Below are 14,137 nucleotides of genomic sequence, written 5' to 3' on the forward strand. Positions count from 1 at the left end.
TACTCTTGGCTAACTTGGGAAGTATATCGTCCAACGTAGGTAAGATGAACTTCTCTCGTTTCACATTCTCATTAAGTCTTTTTAAGTCCACACAGATTCTTATTTTTTACATTCTTTTGAATCACTGGCACCATAGGAGCACACCATTCAGTTGGTTCGGTTATTTTCTCTATTATGCCCATTGACTCCATTCTTTTCAGTTCCTCCTCTACTTTGGAGAGTAAGGGAATAGGAACCAGTCTTGGTACGGCTACACTGTACGGCTGTGCATCATCTTTTAAGGTGATTTTCACCTGATCCCCTTTGAGTGTGCCCACACCACTGAATGAGCTGACTTCATCCAAGCGCTTAATTAAGCCTAGCTTAGTAGCCACAGTTCGGCTAAGGAGGTTTTCTCCACTGGTTTTCACAACCACTACACGGAAACAGCAGTTTCGTAGCTGTCCATTGACATGGGCTTTCATTTTGGCTAAAAACTGCCCTCTTGTGGCCACAACGCCGCCTGGGCTTTGCAGTGTGTTTTTCACCTCTACGAGTTTGGGCTTTTCCTTTAATGTTTCATATGTGGTTTCAGACATCACTGATGCATCCGCACCGGAGTCAATCTTGAACGAGACTGGTGTGTGTGCTACAGTCAGAGTAGTGTGCCACGGTGACTCATCCTCAGCTAACAATGAATTCATCATGCTTTGCTCCTGTTGCACTGAACCTAAGAACATGCATTCTTCCACATTAGCCTCAGTTATTTCATGTACAGATGCTTTTGAGTGGCACACGGCAGCGTAGTGTCCTACTTTGTTACACTTTAGACACTTTTTCCCTTTTGCAGGACATTCTTCGCCATTGTCATGATTATGGCCACATCTTGTGCATGTTCCTTTTCTATTCTTTATAAATGTCTTTCCTGAGTAGCCAGTTTTGTATTCTTTCTTTCTAACTGACTTTATGTTGTCCACGTGCTGTGCATGTTTCTCTCCTTCAGTGTTCTGAGATTTTATTAACTCGCAGTGTCTCGCCATTTCAATTGCTGTGCGCAATGTGAGATCACTTTTCATTTGAAGTTTTTCTGACACTTGTTTATCACGAATTCCAATCACTATGCGATCACGCATCTGTTCATCTTTCTGTGCTCCAAAAACACAGTTTTCAGCTAACTCATAAAGCTGCCTGACGAATGCTTCCACACTTTCCCCGGGAAGTTGGACTCGTGAATGGAACTTGGCACGTTCATAGATAACGTTGCGCTTCGGGATAAAATGTTCATCAAACTTGACCATTACTACGTTGTATTTGTCGCTATCACCTACTGCTGTGAACGTGAACGACTTGAATATGTGCTCAGCCTCTGCTCCCATTGAATATATCAAGGCATTTACCTGTACCACTTCGTCATCCTCCGCAAGCAATGATGCAACTCGCTATCTAGCAAACCTTTGCTTCCAGTCCGGCCACGCTTCGGGCTTGTGAAAGTCGAACTGCTCAGGCGGGGAAAACTTGGCCAAAGCCATGGCGATGCACACTTCAGTACCAACAAAATCACGTCTTCACACACTTTTCTTCTGACACCATGTGGCGTTCGTTGTCTAGACGAATAACAGGACTCAATAGTCACTGCGTTTCAACAATGAATGGCTATTTATTCAGAACATGTGTAGCATCTCTTAAGTGCAATCAAAATGGTGACGGTGCGTACATGCGCATATGGTTTATATAGTGAACGTAACAATATCACGCATGACATCACATGACAAGGAGAGATGCGCATCTGAAGCCTGCTGCCTCAATCCAACCAGTGAGTGAATCTTTTATTTAAATGATCGTTTAGAGTTAGGTTGCAAGGACTCCTAAGTTTCCATACCTGCAGTGATTTGAGAGAGAATTAGCTGTATGTTTTAAGCACACTTTCATTCATGTCATGAATAACAGGCCCAGTAGAGATTTGTTGAACAGTACGTTTGAGGGGAAAGCAACAGTTGTGTGTTGGTGCCGTTTCTATTCTAGGTCATCCTAGTGTAGATTTATTTGGAAATAGCTACTATTTTAACCGTAGGTGTTCTTCAGAGAGCACTTCTCTTCAGAGAGCACTTCCCGTCCTAACTGGCACTTCGACTAGTGCGTAACTTGCAATTACAGCAGTTACATTTCTGCACTTATTTAAATTTTTTATTTCATTTTGTTATATTTCTTATGTAAATTAGTATTTATTGTTACACCAGGTTCTATTGCTCGTAGCTTGACTATTATCTCCCTTGTACGTCTCTTTGGACAAAAGCGTCTGCTAAATGACTAAATGTAAATGTAAATGTCTTATGACCGCTTCACAGAAGCGTGGCATTTTCAATTGGCTGGCTGAAAAGCAGAAATTGAATATGAAATAGTAAGATGCCGTACGTAGGCTGTTTGTTTTGGTGCTTGAAGGCTTGATTATAATTTAGCTGATGCTCGGTTGTCCTGTGAAATCCAATCGCATGTTTTAAATAGCCGAGGAGCTAATTTTGCGTTGATGTGGGCATCTTCCTTAGCCGAGAGATTAATGATCAAAAACCAGACGTTTTAATTCAAGATTTAAAACTGATATCGCAAGCGACTGTTTTTTGGCACAGTGAAGCTCATCGGGGGTATGAGACCTCGAGATAACGTAGTCTTAGTGGGAAGTTGTGTACATCCGATTTAAGTTTTACCTTTGTGGAACATCCGTTTTGAATTTATAAGAAAGAGCATTACATTGCTGGAAGCACAACGCGCGTTACGGAATTCATCTGATATTCCGTTTTCTTTTGTTTAGCTTTAAATAAATAAAGATGTTCAGGAGAAGTTTTAGCCAGGCCAAAAACATCCCTAATATTGTGATGGGTGATTTGGCAGTGCCTGATTTTGATGAGAATACCATGATTAAGACAATCAGAGTTTTTTTGAACAGTCATCTTAAGCTAAATGAGGCCGAGAGGAAAATTGTGCTGCAGTACAACATTCTGCCCGACCATGGTTTATGGCCTCTTGATGACATCAGGCGCAGTTTTGAAAAGCTGTTGCACGAAAAAGAGAAAATCCAACTTTCTCTCGTGACCTTAGATCAGATAATGCGCCGTCAGAGGGCACAAGAAAAAATGGAATCAGACAGAATTCTGAAGATTGAGAGAGATAAGGTATCGTCACTTGAAAGTGAATTGGTTAAAGTAAAACCGAACAAACATTGGGACACAAAACAAAGTCAACACAGTGAAAGGATGTGGATTCACAGTGTAAAAGAGTGTGCCCGAGCGGTTGGTTTGGTCAGACTTAAGGGATGGATGAAAGGCACAACAGTACTTCCAAAAACGTTTTTCTTTCATTTTCTTGTAGGTTGAACAGACAATACAAACAAACAAACAAAACACTGACTGCAAAATAAAACAAACACTGGGACAATGCCCAAGCTATCTATTCACCTGGACTTCACACCAGCACCAACTTAGGTCTGCTCACGCCAGCAACCTTTTTTAACTGAGCTGTGCAGCACGCATTTAAACAGCTGGCCGTTACCATTAAACGTGCATTAATCAATCAGCCGTTTCGCACGGTATTCTCTTCTTCCATGCATATTGGCACAAGATATTACATATGAACATGCATGTTATATTAGTAATTCTGCCATTAAACATTTTAACAAAGAGTTAGTTAGATCACTAGGAACACCCCTGCCCTAATCAGCGCTTCCCTAGCAGCGCGCGAAACAAACGCAGAAAATCATTCACCGCCCTGTATCCCCGTTTGCTTCCCACGCTCTCGGAAGACACATGCAACAGGTAAGAATGCAACTAAACATTTTGGCCACCGATAAATGCACACAGAAACCCCATCCTGTGTTAGTCCCCACATCGTATCACATCACACCACATAATCACATACATACATACGTACATACAATACATACATAACGTTCATATTTATGTCCATCTAAACGTATGATATAATCAGTGAATAAGATCTGCGTGTATGTGTGTGTGTGTGTGTATTTGTGTGTGCGTGTGTGTGTGTGCATCTGCAGGGAACAATAGCACCCTTGACGACAAACATTACCACTTACCACAATTACAGATGGTGTGTTTGTGTTTGTGTGAGTGTGTGTGTATGCGTGTGTGTGTGTGACTGTGTGTGTATGTGTGTGAGTGTGTGTGTGTGTGTGTGTGTGTGTGTGTGTGTGTGTTGTTTGCACGTGTGTGTGCACGTGTATACTGTATGTGGGTGAGCATGGACCAAGGAATCCATTTGAAATTGGTTGGGTCCATCAGCACACCAACCCACAATCCCTAGCCTAGAGTGAGATGACAAACGTTGGCCTGCAGTGGGCTATGAGCTGCGAAGGTCTTGGTGTTTCCTGTCGATAATTACGCCCACCTCATAGAAATAGAACAATCTGATTTGCAGACGTATCTGACAATGAAAATGAAATGTTCTAATCATTTACATAACTGTGGACCTGCTGCAGCTTTGGAGGGCGGAGCTCATCACCTCATTGAAAAGTAGCCCAACCGGCCCTACCAGTTCCATGTGTGTGTGTGTGTGTGTGTGTGTGTGTGTTTTTGTGTGTGTGTGTCTGTGGTGTGTGAGTGTATGTGTGTGTGTGTGTGTGTGTGTGTGTGTGTGTGTGTGTGTGTGTGTGTGTGTGTGTGTGTGTGTGTTTGTGTGTGTGTGTGTGTGTGTGTGTGTGTGTGTGTGTGTGTAATACAAACTGTTTCTGAATGTTTCCCCACAGGGTTGGAGTTGAGGATTGTGCTGCTGGGTAAGAGTGGAGCTGGAAAGAGTGCAACAGGAAACACCATCCTGGGGAAAAGGGTTTTTGAAGAAGATTCATTTTTTGACTCTGCCACTTCAGTTTCTCTTAAGGAGAGTGGATGGGTGTTTGGGAGGCAGATCACACTGGTCAACACCCCAGTACTATTTGATACATCTAAGACACCAGATGAGCTGAAAAGTGAGATAGAGAAGTGTGTCAACATGTCTGTTCCTGGACCTCACGTCTTCTTGCTGTTGATCAGATTAGGGGTGAGGTTCACAGAGGAAGAGAGGAATGCAGTGAAGTGGATCCAGGAGAACTTTGGCAAGAGAGCAGAGTTCACCATGGTACTGTTCACTCATGCTGATCAGCAGAAGGGGAAATCAGTGGAACACAACTTTAATAAAGACCTTCGGACCCTGATAGACAGCTGTGGAGGAGGATATCACTCCTTTAATAATTTAGAGCGGGATGACCAGACTCAAGTGGAAGAGCTGCTGGAGAAGATTGATGCCATGGTGGAGAAGAATGATGGAGAACACTACACAAACAAGATGTACCAGGAGGCTCAGAGAAAGATGCAAGAAGAGGAGGAGAGGAAGAGACAGGAGGAGGAGAAGAAACAAAAGGAATATCAGAGCCAGATGCAAGAAGAGGAGGAGAGGAAAAGACAGGAGAAAGAGAAGCAAGGACAGGAGTATGAGAGGAAGATCAGAGAAGACGAACGGAAGCAAGCCGAGGAAGATTTTAGAAAGGCTGAAGAGGAGAGGAAAAAACAAGGAGGTTTTGGAGCCGTTTTGGGAAGATGGAAGGAAAGATTTGTAGGAGGTTTGGAAGCCAGTTTGAGAAGATTGAAGAAGATAGCATGTTTGGGAAGATTGATGATGGAAGAATTTGACTGCAGATGGCATGCAGGGTGTGCAGCTGGCATTGACAGATACAGCTCCTGCTGTTGTTGCAGTAGCGACATTATATGTTGTGGTCAGCGTAGGGGGTGTTGAATGGATTGCTTTAAATATGTGTTCTGTTACAATTACTAATTTCCTGTTAAATATGTTATTCAGTAATCTTATCCAAGTATCACAATATTTAAGTAATGTAACTTGATAACTTTCCGTTACTTTTGGATGACCTCAATGCCAAATGTGCAAATGAAGACAACTGAAGCATATTCTGTAAGTCAACAGCACAATGTAACCTTAGAAAAGAAAATTAAGAAACCAAGTTTTAAGAATAAATTATAGGACCTTCAGAGTGCTCTAGCATAGTAGCTTAGTTTACAAATGCAGTTTGAATGTTGTTCGAGTGAGTCGTGGTAGCGGTCTGCATTTAACTTATATGAAGCCAAACTTGCTTTGTTAATAAACAGATGTTACTCACATTTCACGCTGAAACTTAAACTGATCATATTTCGGTCAGAGGTTTGTGTTTTATCCACACACGATCATCCCAGTTATCACAGGCTCCCTTATTCATTACGTTAGTATGCAAGCAATACTAACAGGTTAGCAAACCAACTTTAACCTTAGCTAACTGGTTGTCTGTGTAGACGTTAGCAGTCTTAACTGTAAATGCTTCATTCAATTTGACAGTATTTTCACTGCTAGGAGGCATAAGGTGTACTGCACTGTTATGTTTTTCCCACTTTCAGCTTTGAAGACAAAATAGTGTCGATATTTCCAGCCAGAGTAAGCATTTTCTTAACTCAAGGTCATCATATGGACTTGTAGGTTTCTCTGTTATCTTCTCTTGAAGTGTTGTGGATAACAGTATAAAGTTCTTAATTTTTAAATCTATTTGAAATGTGTAATCATGTTAATAATCCAAAATGTTGCTAAAAGTATCTGTAATCTTTATGTAACTGTACTGGAATACAGTTTCATTGTTTTTTATCCTAATGACATAACGCCGTTCCATGTATTCTGTCACTTCCCAAACATGGTTATAACACCAGTATTAACCGGAATGGATTTTCTTGTGTCTTTGTGTATTTGAGAGTAATAAGGAAGTAATTTGCAGGGATGAATCCCCTTTGACAAGAGAAAGCTCTGAAAAAATATCATAGCCACCTAGCCAGTTTGATTCATCACACTCTAATAGACATGCTCTTTCAGAAATGCCAACATAACTGTAACACGTCTTGGGAACAAGGACTTCTAGCCTTATGAATGAGGATTGTGTCACTGAGTCTATTCACAAACAATAGAACACAAATACAAATATTATTAATTTGGCTATCCATTTCAACATCTATCTAATTTCCTTTTTTAACACTGGTCAGGTCTGCTGTTCATCTAGAATCCTTCTCTGTAATGACATACAACCTCCACCTAGTGGTGTTTTATCTGAACTGCACCACCAATACTGCCGCAGAAAAAGAAGAATAATTCAGAAAATTCCTCAATTCATGACACATCAAAGAACGTGCTCAGGTTGCGTGTGCAGGAAAGACCTCCTGTTGTTTTTATGTTTGAGACCCATTTTCTCTTGTGCTATTAATTATTTCTCAACGAATGCAGATTGTATCCCTGAGCAGTATGCTAATATTGAATGTGTTAACATTTTTTAATGATTGAAAGTAATTCTCAAAAACTCAAGCCATATTCTTTCACTAGTACCCAGCCTCCACCCCTCCTGGAACCGAACCTGACCCTCCACTGCTGACAGATCACCTTCTCATCATTGGCTGAAATCTCTCCATCTGACCTTTCCTCAGTGGTAGCAGTAGTGGTATGAAGTCATCTACCAGTGCTTTGGACTCTCCACCCTCATCAAGGCCTGTCTCCTCAAACTCTGTCCACTCATCACCAAAACTGTAAACTCCTCCCTGTCTTCTGGCTACGTCCCCTCCACCTTAAAGCTTGCCGCAGTTACCCGAATACTCCTGGACTTGACCCTTATGTCATGTGCTTCTTGTGTTTGTTTTGTCATTTTTGTTTTTGTCCTGAAAACTCTGCCCCTACCTGCCCTCTGTCACTTCCTGGATTGTCCTGTCACCATCTACCACACCTGCTCTGTTAATTAGTCTGTTCGTTATCCTGATTCGTTTTTCCTGCCTTTTGTTTGCTTCCCACCAATTATCTGTTTCCCCTCTGGTATTTAACCCTCCTATTATGTTCAAATTTTACCCACATCTATTATGCTTGGGGTCAATTTGACCCCAGCAATTTAAACCTCCAAAAAATGATTATAATATTTGTTTTTACCCAAGTTTATGTGTCAGGTACTTTAGGTTTGTTTGTTGACTACCTAAATAGCCCTTAAAAATAAAACAATACCCCCACCCATATTATTTCTATCATATTATTTCTAAGTACATATTGTTGTTATCTATAACATATGGAATAGAAAACTATTTCTGTAATCAAGAATAGTAACAATGTGATAAAAAAAGTGTATTTTTCTTATATATTTTATACAGTTAAAACAGCCTGGGGTCAAATTGACCCCAAACAACACCTATGTGTAAAGCATGTGTACAGGACATTGAAAACATATCATCATGTTAATTTTGTGTTTACCCAGTTGTCCCCATTAGATTAGGAAAAGTCATTATATATGAAGCAAAAAAAACTATGCCAATCATTTATTTAGAGACGTTAAACATTGAAAAGGGTCAAATTGACCCCAAACATAATAGGAGGGTTAAGTTTAGTCTATCCTATGTCCCCTGTCTGATCGAAACATTAAGTCTGGTTAGTAACTCTGAGTCCTGTCCAAGCCTGTGAATTTCTGTATCGTTTCCCTGCTTCACTTCCGTGGATATTCTGCCTGTGTGGGATACGTTTTGGATTTTTGTGCTTAATCTTTTACTCTGCCTTTGTTGGATTTTTGGATCTTTTGTGTTTTACCCTTTTTGGAATCCTTAGTTACCTGGATCTTTTGTGTTGAATTTTGGACTTTTAAGTTTAACCTTTTGTAAAATAAATTCTAAGTTCTTGCTCGCATCTGATCTGCACTTGGGTCTTTTTCTGCGCAACTATAACATTATGAGCCTTTTAGAAACTTTAAAAAGCGCTATATAAGTGTGATGTATTATTATTATTGCCTAATGTTGTGTTTTCTACCATATGTAACATACTGCTATTGTATGTAGATTCATTCAATAACCCATTAATATGCCTTTATATTACAGTTTTTTTACGATTGGATAAACACTAAAATCAAAAGTATTACACAATTATCAAAACCTTCCAACAAGGAGCAAAACAACGGCTCAGATTTGCACCACTATAAGCACATGTCAACATCACACTTTTTGCGAAACAATACACACAAGTGATTTGCAAAACACTAAACACACTTGAATGCTTTAGACACAGAAGCATATCAAGAGGTCACTTCCTTGCAATTCCAAAACACTGACTGTCAAATTACCACACCTATGAGCCTGTCAAATAAACACAGCCATCAAGTGCGCAAACACATGATTGCTTAATTGTAGACACACCAAACAGGTTTAAGCCCTATAAAAAATGCAGCAGATGAGTTCATCTGTCTTCAACCAAAATGGAAGGAGTCAGAAGAAGAGTGAGGGTGAGAGGGGGAATCCACAGAGGAGGAGAAGGAGGAAGAGGAAGAGGCGGAGGCCATGCCAGAGGCTGAGGTCGACGTGGAGGTAGAGGAAGAGGAAGACCTGAAGCAGGAGGAAAACGTGCTCAAAGAAGAAGAAGACCAAATTTATCAAATAAACTTGAAAGGAGGATGAGGGCCCATATTCACGCAAGAACAAGAGACAGGGATCATAAACATGGTTTTGGCCAATAATGCTATCAGGCTCAGAGAAATTCAAGCCAACATTATCGATGACCATGTCATTTTCAATACTGTAATGTCCATCAGATCTCTCAGTCAACACTGGCACACATCCTAAAAAGACATCAGGTTCAAATGAAACAACTTTATTTGTACTGTATTTTCATTTTTTTCCTGATCTTTTTTTAATGGAATTGTAACCTGTACTGGATACGTACTTTTAAGTTTGTCTGATATTTGCTGAGCTTACAGTGTTATGCACACTACTGTAGTAGCATGAAAACTGGAACATGTTTTGTTGTGATTCTCCATGTTGACATGTTGACTGATTTGGGTATATGGAGAGAATTCAATAATATTTTCATTAGTCTGCAGCATTGGTCTTGTGTAGTGTTTGGTGAATTTATTGTATATTTGCACTTTCTCTGTGTACTTCACTTACACTACTCTAATCACTGAGAAGTAGAATTGCTAAAAGTGTTTTAGGTTTTCAACAGCAGTGTGTAACTGGTACAAACAGAATTTAGTCAAATGCAACGTGTGTTTCATATGGTAACAAAATATGGTTTAGTTAAATTAGTGTATAGTTTTTACAAGAGTGTTTCATTTTGCATAGGATCTGAGGTGTTTTGCTCATTGGGTGATTGGTTGTGCTAATTGTGTGAGGTGTTTTGAAAAACAAAACAAAACGATCAAAATCGTGCTTAAGCAATCGAGAAAAACTGTAACAGCAAAGGAGCAGATTCATTTCTGCAAAAACGGCTGTCTATCAGAGCCCGCTGTAGTTCCATATCTGACCACAGATTTACATGGGGAAATTGAGGGGGGCGCTGTGGAGCTCCTGTGTGCAGAGGTGTTTTCTGCCCCACATGAAACCTACTATCCTAAGTGTAGCAGAAAAGGCAAACTATGAGCAGGGTGAACCATACCCAATCGTTGTATACTGATAAACATAATACTAAAGAGAAAAATACTTCACTTGATCAAATGTTTATTTTAAGGATATATGTTTTTAAGTGGATGACATTTTGGTGGGGCACTGCACCACCTGCCCATACTGACGAGCCGCGGCTGTCTGTTACAGTCTTGGACATTCATTTAAAGGCCTTGTCATTCTGGAGTGTTACAGTGTCAAAAATGTTATGAATCTTACTATAATTTATTTTATCCATTCAAGTAAGTAGAGTGAATGATGTCATGAATCCCAGTTTGAGATGCAAGAAAATATTTACATCACAGCTGAAGTTTCAAAACGGTCACTTATGACCGAGACACAGCATGAGAGTGAATGGAAAGGAACCAGTGTGCACTGAAGCAGGGAAAGGACAGTTTGACTCATGGGTGTAGTGGTGCAGTTCACCACTAGGTGGCGCATGTAGATCACTGAAGAGAGGGATTCCATGGGAACAGGAGGCCCTGACAAGTGGGGTCATGAACCTTTACTTTGAGGTTAACTTCTATTTACAAAACAAACAAACAAACACAATGTATTGTTGTATGATGAATACAAATACAAAAACGTCAAACTGACACTAGTGGTGCAGTTCAGTTAACCTCTTTTCTTTTATTCATTACAGCATGACATATCAAGGCACTACTGGCATCTGATTTCAAATAATTTGTGAGACTAATTTACTACTGTAACAAACCAAGGAGCAGTAGGTTACATATCATGAATATTTTTAATGTTTAATTAATGTCAACACAGGCAATCCCAAAGGGGGAAAAAAAAAAGAATCATGTACAATTCACGACTGCATTTGGCAAATGTGTAGGTCAGTCAATGTGCAGATGTACTGTATGAAACTAAGGAATCTACATTCAGATGAAAATCTCAGATTTTCATCTGGGAAGGGATGGGACGGGACACTTCAAGCATAGTGTTGTGGTTGGAGGGTAACAAAGTGGCCTTCTAACTGTACGTTCAGTTTTTACATAAAAAAATAAAAAATAAAAACCTCTGTCCCTCCACTCTGGCCCTGGCTCTGTAAATTGGAGACACAGTGGCTCGGAACTCAGAGCCATAAACAGTCCGAGCCAATCAACATGATGCTTCAGGAACATGGAAGGGAGGGGTGTAATTTGATTGGCTTTTAAGGTAAGATATCAACAGCCTTTTGTGAAACCGCAACCAAATCGCAGACTGCATCTTTAAAACTGAAACAACATGTGAACACCATACCTGTTAAATCGACTTCTACCATTGCAGAGTTCTGGAACTCCACTTCCTCCTGTGCCCCCTAGTGGTGAAGTCCACCATCACCAGGGGCCTAAGACAGGTTCAGATGTGCCCCTGTGCCTCTAAAAAAGGTTCAGATGTGCCCCTGTGCCTCTAAAAAAGGTTCAGATGTGCCCCTGTGCCTCTAAGACAGGTTCAGATGTGCCCCTGTGCCTCTAAGAATGGTTTCTTTTCCACTGTTCTTGTACCAGGTGCACATGGCTGGGTTGGCATCACTGCGACAACATGCCATAACATACACATGAGGTAAAGACAGATACATATCAAATATATCAAATTGATTATGAGCTACAATTGAATACATGCCAGAGTACAATGAAGACTACATATAAATGACAACATGGCTGCCTGTCCATCTAGGCCTACCAGATTTCACTAATCTGTTTCTCTGGTGGATTCCTGTGCTGATGCAGGGGCACACACAGACACACACACACACACACACACACACACACACACACACACACACACACACACACACACACACACACACACACACATACACACACACACACACACACACACACACACATACTAATACACTCACTCACACACACACATACTAATATACTCACACACACACACACACACACACACACACACACACACACACACACACACACGCACACACTCACACATACAAATACACCCACACATACTAATACACTCACACACACACATACAAATACACACACACACACACACATATTAGTACACACACACACACACACACACACACACACACACACATACTAAAGCACAGTCACACACACACATACAAATACACACACACATACTAATACACACACACATACATACATACACACACACACACACATACTAATGCACAGATACACACACACATACAAATACACACACCAGTGTGTCTATGCATTGTGCACCTTGCTATTTAGACGCATATTAGGCTACTATCTTTATGATACTAAGATGCTGCCTCAAGATGGCAATGTGCCAACATGTCTGAACAAACCTGATTTTAAAACCAACAAGCCCGTGGGCACTCAGATGGGCACACCTGTATTTGCTATTCAAATAATTTGGGCGCTGGGCGAGAAATGACAACTCTGTCGGTGTGAAACTAGCAAAGACACTGGCGTCACGCTTTCGCCACTTTATAAAGAGGAGTGGAAGTTTTTTTATTTTAGGAAAGGAACAAGTGTACAAGAAATACTTTGCATGTCTATATAAATGCCAATGGAATGTTATCATAACATCACAATTCTTTCCTGTAAACCACTCCTCTTTATAGAAAGAGAGGGTGGAGACACACGTGTTAGCATTGAAGAACATGACAGATGTTATGTTAAATGTCAGATAATATGGGTGAAAAACCTGGGTTGCATTGCCTGTGACCAAAGGTGACCTAACAGACTCACTCTCCCATGTGGAACAAAAGTATCTTGATCCACAGCTGATGACAATAATAATAAATATAATCACCAAACAGAAAGGGACCCTTGCCAGCAAGATGACTCACCATTGGAAGGCTGTGGGTGAATTTATTTAGAAGGTTTCATCTTGTCAGCACAACTATATTCTTGTAAGTAAGGCTAATTATCCAAATGATAATATGGATAAAAAGCAAGGAATAGTCTCTGCACAGGAATACAGAAGAACACAACAAAGGCTGCTGTATTGGTTCAGGAGGATGGAAAATATGGAAGCATTCTTACTTGGTATATTTTTAGCAGAGAGGTGTGCTGCAGTAGTGGGGTCCTTCATAGCCCCTTTTATCAGACGCTGTAACCTGCCTTATTTTAGAGAGATAGATACATAGATAGATATGGTTATTATGGATAGATAGATAGATACAGTACCAGTCAAACATTTGGACACACCTTCTAATTTTTTTTTTTTACTTTTATTATTTTCTACATTGTAGATTAATACTGAAGACATTTGAACTACGAAAGAACACATTTGGAATTATGTACTAAACAAAAAAAGTGTTATCTACAATGTAGAAAATAATAAAAGTAAATAAAAAACTTCTCAAAAAAATTAGAAGGTGTGTCCAAACTTTTGACTGGTACTGTAGATAAACAGAGTTATTATAGACAGATAGATAGATAGATAGATAGACAGACAAAGTTATTATAGATAGATAGATAGATAGATAGATAGGATTATTGATTGGGTTACTGACAGGGACAGAAATGAAGTGGATATCCAGGGAACCCAGGCTCTGACAAAGGACTGAACGTTACTTACTATCTATCCATGCTACTGGAATACAGGCACTCTTAACCACTGTGGAGCCTAAATGGTCTTGTTCTTTCTATTTATTAAACCCTTGTGTGGTTATATATAAAGAGCTGGAGACTGGAACTGTTGGACAAGTTGGAGGCTACGATGGAGAAGAGTAG

General features: G+C 40.2%; 1 protein-coding gene across 1 annotated transcript; it reads left to right on the forward strand.

The window, feature by feature from the left end:
* The first annotated feature begins 1,256 nt into the window (after window positions 1-1,256).
* Window positions 1,257-14,137, forward strand: LOC116219102 (GTPase IMAP family member 7-like). Its single transcript, XM_031562048.1, has 3 exons — window positions 1,257-1,317; window positions 4,736-5,584; window positions 14,085-14,137. The coding sequence occupies exons 1-3, from the start codon at window positions 1,257-1,259 to the stop codon at window positions 14,135-14,137; spliced, it is 963 nt and encodes a 320-aa protein (XP_031417908.1).

The sequence above is a fragment of the Clupea harengus genome, chromosome 24 (assembly GCF_900700415.2).
Source record: "Clupea harengus chromosome 24, Ch_v2.0.2, whole genome shotgun sequence".
NCBI classification, from domain to species: Eukaryota; Metazoa; Chordata; class Actinopteri; order Clupeiformes; family Clupeidae; genus Clupea; species Clupea harengus.

What these genes read in the sequence shown, in the direction of transcription:
- LOC116219102 (XM_031562048.1), top strand. Translation starts at nt 1,257, where the DNA reads ATGTTCATCAAACTTGACCATTACTACGTTGTATTTGTCGCTATCACC. An exon ending in TATCACCTACTGCTGTGAAC is followed by an intron (nt 1,318 to 4,735) that starts GTGAACGACTTG and finishes GTTTCCCCACAG; the next exon opens with GGTTGGAGTTGAGGATTGTG. An exon ending in GAAGGAAAGATTTGTAGGAG is followed by an intron (nt 5,585 to 14,084) that starts GTTTGGAAGCCA and finishes TTATATATAAAG; the next exon opens with AGCTGGAGACTGGAACTGTT.